The 6,896-nt window shown below is 43.3% G+C and overlaps 2 protein-coding genes across 10 annotated transcripts in view; one reads left to right on the forward strand and one right to left on the reverse strand.

Annotated features, from left to right (window-relative positions):
- LOC131126603 (serine/threonine-protein kinase tousled-like 1-B) overlaps positions 1 to 6,896 on the forward strand; it is a 29,663-nt gene that overhangs the window by 20,798 nt on the left and 1,969 nt on the right. For 4 of the 7 annotated variants that reach the window (XM_058069316.1, XM_058069312.1, XM_058069318.1 and 1 more), the window contains 2 exons: positions 3,185 to 3,264; positions 4,773 to 4,919. The gene's annotated coding sequence lies outside the window, so the exon portion shown is untranslated. Of the gene's footprint in view, positions 1 to 3,072; positions 3,265 to 4,772; positions 6,254 to 6,896 lie in introns of all 7 variants that reach the window. The other 3 variants (XM_058069315.1, XM_058069314.1, XM_058069313.1) reach the window with 3 other exon arrangements.
- On the reverse strand, positions 6 to 6,574 carry LOC131126606 (Golgi reassembly-stacking protein 2-like). Of its 3 annotated transcripts, none has more exons than XM_058069324.1 (11): positions 6,453 to 6,574; positions 6,000 to 6,248; positions 5,407 to 5,487; positions 5,145 to 5,348; positions 4,978 to 5,064; positions 4,755 to 4,885; positions 3,102 to 3,234; positions 2,822 to 2,945; positions 2,495 to 2,602; positions 2,085 to 2,210; positions 6 to 1,105 (listed from the first exon to the last, which is right to left on the reverse strand). In XM_058069324.1, the coding sequence occupies exons 2-11, from the start codon at positions 6,060 to 6,062 to the stop codon at positions 852 to 854; spliced, it is 1,311 nt and encodes a 436-aa protein (XP_057925307.1). In that variant the 5' UTR covers positions 6,063 to 6,248; positions 6,453 to 6,574; the 3' UTR covers positions 6 to 851. The 3 variants fall into 3 exon arrangements, with proteins under 3 accessions (XP_057925307.1, XP_057925305.1, XP_057925306.1); XM_058069322.1 differs by having other exon boundaries at positions 7 to 1,108; XM_058069323.1 differs by having other exon boundaries at positions 7 to 1,108; positions 6,000 to 6,499.

A 6,896-nucleotide genomic window follows, 5' to 3' on the forward strand; every position in this document is an offset into this window, starting at 1 on the left:
CTGTGCATACTTGAGATGTTTAAAGTTTCACGTTTACAGTGACATCTTGACTCTTCATGGATATTACAACCCCCGGTAGTTGATTGTAACCCCCCCCCCCAGTTTCATGTTGTGTAGGGAAAGCCATAACAAAGTCATACAAAAGGAGACAATCATATGTCAAAAAATGAAAAGGTGGTGCAAAATATAGTAGGAAGAAATGAATAAACGGGTCTGGAGGTCAACTAACTGGATAAAATACATGGCAGCAATGGAAGGCTTGATTGACAGTGAATGGACCAAAGTTTAGAACCGTGCAAAGGGATGGCAACTTTGGACATAGGCTCGTTAAAAAAAAAAAAAAAAAGAGGAGCACCAAGAATCTTTGACTTGTGTTTCTGAAGTAGCTTCAGAATTATAGAAGAACTTTTGACTATAGCGTTAACATAGTAATTCTTTTTAATTTAGGGTTTCATGACTTTACTAGCATTTAGTGAGGTATAATATGAAGGTGTAGCAGTACCCTTACAGTGACATTATATGTAAAGTAAGACGGAAGGATGGAGCCTAAAAGTCGGTCCTTAGCTTTCTGAGAATGTGGCCATAAGTTCCAAAGTATTACCTAAATGTCATGTTTGATTATATATAAAAATGATCATATGACTAATTCAGTTTGAATATGTAACGGAAGAGTAGTACATTCCTTTAACCAGACATCCCCTTATACACATTCGGAACCTCTGACTGGGTACAATGCCCCCCCCCCCTTGGCCAAATAAATAGAAAAAAACAAAGACAAGACACAGAAGAGGATAGAGAAACCGGGTGTGTGTTTTGCTTCCATGGTTAAGCGAGATATACATTTTCCAAAGTTAGGAGGACATTGTTAGTGTTTCCGTCGGAGGCTGCAGTTCCGTGACCTTTGTGGCCTCTGCGACAGGCTCTGTGGCAGGTGTCACTGTGACCGAGGCCGGGGAGGGGGCAGCGGCGGTGGACGTGGATGTGGGCGGCAGAATGGGGGCCACACCCTGAGGCAGGAGGGGAGTCAGCTGCGAGGGCAGCATGGTGGGCAGAGGAGGCAGCGGGGCGAGGCCGTGTAGGTTCAACGGAGCGACCAAGGGAGGAACTGCTGGAGATTGGAAGATGAACACAAAAAAAGTGTTGCATGATTATACAATTTATCCATGTTCAGCTTGACAAATACACGCGTCAAATGGGAGGGGGAGCTCATTTTTTCCCCACAGCTTACATCATTAATCTGTATTTTTAGGAATAAATTCTAGCATCAGCCATGATGTGTCACTGTGGCTGTGAAAGTAACAGTGACCGGGGCAGAAGCTCAACCAAATAGGGATTCCGCCTCAAGACAAATCATCCAATCATCATGCAGAAACCAAACTGCATGATGAGAAAAAAAAAAAAAAAAATTAAAGACACCTTTTTAATCAGGCTTTTAACTATAATTTTTAGTCCTATTTCATGCTCTTAGTGTTTAGCTTTTAACTCCAGTGTTTCCTCAGGGTGGGTCCTCCACACTGGGGGCTGTGTCGGGTCTGCTGAGGGGGTGCCATCCTTGGGTCCCTTCGACCCGGCCGACCGGGGGTTCCTCCCTTTGATGTGGGGGTCCTCCCAGTGTGGACGGCCCCAACTGTGGCGTTTCCTTGATCCTCAGTGCCATGACATGTCTCCCTACTGTGTGTGATTATGTGTGTGTGTCTAGTATAGAGGGTGGGAGGGAGGGGCTTTCTTAGTAAATTGTTTTTCCTTTTAATTGCGGTAATTGTTTTTAATTCTGTAAAGCACTTTGTGTTGCATGTCTTTGCAGGAAAAGTGCTATACATATAAAGTTGATTTGAAACCTCAAATTATCCCACCGAGGTCAGTAGACGCGCAGCGTCAGACTGTGAAAGCACCGTGGCGCTGAAGGTATGAATTAGGAGACAGTCGTGTCAGTTACCTGACATAAGTAGCTGATTCTGAACAAAAAGACGGACTTGCAGTCTTAGAGCCATCGCCACTGGACTTCAAAATACTTTTGAGTAATCATTTCCTGTTTTGTGTGAAACCTTACGCTTCTAATTCCTGTTGTGTTAAGAGTTGTGTACCTGTGCTTCCACCCGCCGCTAAGCTGCTGCTCCCTGCTAGTGAGATGGTACCGAGGTCTGGGAGTGGCAGGTTCAGATTGGGGAGGTTGGGTAGCGGAGGTAAGCCACCTGGGAGGGGCATCAAGCCTGAAAGAAAAAAAAACATATCGTATTGTGTTACAGGAAATGGCCGTCAGCACAGTGTACGCTTATATATACTTTTAGCTTTGCGTTTATACTGTAGCATTTATTAAGGTAGTTTTGTGTCAAGTCAATCAGTGTTGGAATATTATTGTATGTGTGGGGAATTGGCGCCCCCACGTGTTGTGTGGGCAAACTGCCACCGCTCATAGTCAAGCGCATTCACTCGCATTTGGTAATTTAGAAACTAAAACAATAGCGGCATCCAAAGAAAAGCTAAAATGGCTCACCTGGTAGCGTGGTGGCGGGATTGAAGCTGGCGGTGGCAGGATTGAGGGGAGCAAGGGGGCTCAGGGATGGACTGGAGGAGGCAGGGAGCAGAGGGACTGTGGGCAAACCTGGTGAGGAGGAAGGAGGTCGAAACGGTTAGGTTACTGTATGGAATTGTAAAAACAAGCGAGGCCAAATCTAACAAAAAAAAAAATGGTGGTCATCCAAATGTATAAGACCTGTGTACCCTAAATTAATACTTACAATTATAATACTTTCTCTATATTCCTAAATTCAAGCACTACAGAACGGCAGTAATACGTAGAAATTAACAAAAAAAACCCTACCTGTTTGCAGCTCACTTGGCATAGTGGGCGGGGCAGTGCTGATTGACAGACTAGACAACGAGTCCTCAAGGCCAGCAGGGACTGTGGGTGCAATATGGGGCGGGGTCACGGCCGACAGCTGGACCTGCATAAGTTAACATAAAAATAAAATAGCTTAATAAAATTCTGAAGTGATTTGTAACCATATGAGCTCCCTGATTTGTTATGATAATATATGATAATTCATATGAATATATGATAATTTGTATAAGATCAGGTGATGAGTGTATGCAGCCAAGACCTCGGTGAATCCATCCTTCAACGGACTGACAGGCACGCCAGACGCATTCCCGGGAAAGCTGATCTTCTTCCCTTCCTCGAAAGGTCGCGTGGGGATCCTGTGGAGGTATCCGTAGCCAATCCCGCATCCAAGGCTGCAACAAGGAGGGACATTTGAATTTGAGGTAAGCCTTATTTTAAAAGCACACACTGACATGATTTAGAAGCGGAACATGACAAGTAGTGAATGCTTATTGACCTCGCTGCCTAATGGGCAAGGTCTTCCGTAGTCTAGGATTTTTCTCATGCAATAATGTGGAAGAATGACAGAACATATGATTAATTGTTCTACAGATTATTCTTATTGCTTGCATTTCTTTTGCAATGTAGCGAGCGACACAGACTGTGAGCGCGCACCATTTAGCACTGTTTTGTTTATATTTACTTTGTACACCAAATGCCTCGGTCGGGATAAAGGTTCCGCTACCCGAGGCACCTTCATTAGGTAGTTTTCGGGTTTTTTTCCCCTGTTGAGTGTCGGTTGTCGCCGTTCATGCGCTCACTTTGTTCATTCTGTTTAAAATCAAAACAGTGTTTGCCTTAGAAACCTTCGCTTCTGTGCCTTCATTCATGTTAATGTACGCTTTCTCACAAGGCTAATTCACAGCTAGCACAGTGTATCCTCTCACTAATAGCCCCGCCTACACAAAGAGGCTGAGTGAAAAGACGATCATCTAGCCACACCTTTATAATGTTTGTCAGTTAGTACAAAAAAAAAACCTTTTGTATCTGTCACGGTCTAAATGTACTTGTGGCGACCTGCCACAGTAAATGAATGCATTCATGTTAACGTACGCTTTCTCACAAGGCTAATTCACAGCTAGCACTGTGTATCCTCTCACTAGTAGCCCCGCCTTCACAAAAAGGCTGAATGAAAAGATGATCATCTAGCCTCACCTTCATAATGTTTGTCAGTTAGTACAAAAAAACAACAACAAATGTATCTGTCACGGTCTAAATGTACTTGTGGCGAGCTGCCACAGTAAATGAATGCATTCATGTTAACGTACGCTTTCTCACAAGGCTAATTCACAGCTAGCACTGTGTATCCTCTCACTAGCAGCCCCGCCTTCACAATAAGGCTGAATGAAAAGACGATCATCTAGCCACACCTTTATAATGATGTCAGTACAAAAAAAACAAATGTATCTGTCACAATCCAAATGTACTTGTGGCGAGCCGCCACAGTAAATGAATGCATGGGAAAAGCTGATTAAATTACACTTTACAACTGTAAGTGAGGCCCCGGAGCAGAAAACCACTATTGTACTTTACTGCTGCTTTAATTAAACTGTTACAAATAACAGAACACCCCATCCCCCCACCCGCACCACAACAAAACTATTAATTAGACTAAATGTTTCACATCGCTGCTTGGAAACCCTACTTTAACTAACAACATCAGCTATAAAAACAGACCTATTACCTTGAACGGCGGAGGGTATGTTTGTAAATGGATTTTGGTCTAAAAGTTGAGGACAGATTTTAATTAAATTTGGTGTAAATTTGTGGCACGAGTCGTTCCACGCTTCCAAATTTCACATTCTTAAAAATAAAAATATGAATTGTTTGACCTCGGCATTATTATGTCCATTATATGAATATTATTTATTACCTCCCCTCTCCTCCCCAGGCACTATTGGGCGTGATGACCACCTCTCTGCAGTTGTCGGTGTCTGTGTTGTACACATAAAGCTTCAGGCCCTTCCCCTCATGGCTCTCTATCAGCGAGAACAAATCCTCAGACTGCACAGGAAGAAGACGCCATCATCATCACCAGGTGAAGAATACATACACAACATACATGACTGCATATTTCACGTCGTGTACCAGCCCACCTCGTTCATAACAGTGTCAGCTCCGATAACGTAGTCGGTGTGTGGCCTCAAACCTGCAATAGCTGCAGGGGAATTGGGCTCCACTTCCTGCATAGAGGAGCACAACAACAACAACAACAAGTGAGCGCCGAGCCAAACGAAGAAAACAGATAGCGAGATTTACATACCAGAACGTGCCAAACATTCTCATTGGCGCCTTCAAAGCTGCAGAAGCGAATGGAAACCCCAAGCAAGCCTTGGCCCCCCCACAGGTTACTGGGGGTGACTGTGGATTCCCGCAGCTCCAGTGTCTTTGAGGAGTAAACCAGCATCTTGACTGGTTTCTCTACGCTGGCTTTGAGGAGGTCCTTTAGGGTGTCGTTATCCTTGTTCTGCGGAGGAGAGGCAATCAGGGAAAGATGTTTGCTATCGCAGGCAATGCCGACTTACCAGTCGGGTGTTATTGATGGAAACGATGAAGTCAAAGAAAGGTTCCAGTCCTGCTCGGTGGCCTGGTGAGTTCTCCTGAACCTGCAAAACAAAAAAGAGGGACTATCAATCAAAACTTGTCTCTGGGTGGCTTGTGAATCCATCATCATGTGGAAATAGCAGAAATAATACGAGTTTTTAAGCATTTAAGGGGTTAAAATTCATCTTAATTTACTGAAGTACTAAATTAGTATGGTTTATTTTTTTGTCAACGACATGCAATCGTTCAATCTCCGTAGCATGTAAATATTTATCAGTAACCTTTCAAAATATACGGATATATGGTCCACATATGTTGACGTTCCCAAGATAGGAGCCTTTAATCAACCATCTTGGCATGTGTCATTCAGTCTCTGCTGCGTAACGTGTAGCATTCTAGCAACTTAGCATATTTTACTAGCTCCAAACACAACATAAAAGCTGGTTTTGTGTTGCTCTAAACACACAAGGCCCGACATTGACACCCCCCTTTCCTGGTCAACACAGCGGTTGGGGGAAAATTAGCAATGCTAGGCTAATAGCTAAGAGCCGGATATGGACGTCTTCAAACTCACCCGGAGAACGTGGTAGCCTTCTGAGCCGCCTCCCGGTATCTCCACGCTCTGTGTGCCTCCCATTGTGCCGATGTCTTGAAGCGGTTTGTTTTTTTAATAAGGTTTAACTGCGGACTGAATCCAGGGAACGGGAAAGTACCCGACTACTTGTACTCACCGGGTACACGTCGTCAAATGAGTGGTCATCTGATGCGCATGCGCTGTTACGTGGCAGGAAGTGGAAGGTCCCCGTTTCCACATGGAGTGTTACTGGGGTAACATTCATTTATACATTAGTAAAGTTTGCTTTATGTTTGCATGTTTATATCTTCCTAATATGGTACCCACTAAAATGTGTTATAATTACTTATTTACAGTAATACGTATAAAGCGATCAGATTAAGTATACGGAAACATTGAATATTGCATCGATAGTAGTTTAGTTAATACATAAAAAAACAGCATTAGTTTTACATTGAAGCGCCGAAAAACTGTAGTCGGAGGCGGGGTGTCGAACTTGGGAGAATACTTTATTCTTCTCACAACCATTAACTCACACTCCTCGCTACGTGAGACATAACCGCGCACCTTGCAACCATAACAGGAAAAGAAAAAAACCCTTTCCCTCGCGCCCACCCTCCCGGGTGGCAACCACTCCCCTATCGATCGTTCCGGGGTGAATTATGTTCCGGTAACCTCGCACTACAACATGGAAAAAGCCGTATTCTAAACTCATAATATTACGAGGAAAAAACATTGCTTTAGTAGTACAGAGTTGGAATATTAAGTTGAAAATAGATTAATATTTTTTGTAGAATTTGGTCAGGAAAAACGTTATAATATTACTAGAATGAAGTTATAATATATATAAGAAGACAATTTATGAGGATTGTTGAAAAAAATAGAAAAAGACCTGTA

The sequence above is a fragment of the Doryrhamphus excisus genome, chromosome 3 (assembly GCF_030265055.1).
Source record: "Doryrhamphus excisus isolate RoL2022-K1 chromosome 3, RoL_Dexc_1.0, whole genome shotgun sequence".
Taxonomy (NCBI): domain Eukaryota; kingdom Metazoa; phylum Chordata; class Actinopteri; order Syngnathiformes; family Syngnathidae; genus Doryrhamphus; species Doryrhamphus excisus.

What these genes read in the sequence shown, in the direction of transcription:
- LOC131126606 (XM_058069322.1), bottom strand. Translation starts at nt 6,062, where the DNA reads ATGGGAGGCACACAGAGCGTGGAGATACCGGGAGGCGGCTCAGAAGGC. An exon ending in AAGGCTACCACGTTCTCCGG is followed by an intron (nt 5,488 to 5,999) that starts GTGAGTTTGAAG and finishes TTTGTTTTGCAG; the next exon opens with GTTCAGGAGAACTCACCAGG. An exon ending in TCCCGCCACCACGCTACCAG is followed by an intron (nt 2,211 to 2,494) that starts GTGAGCCATTTT and finishes TTTTTCTTTCAG; the next exon opens with GCTTGATGCCCCTCCCAGGT.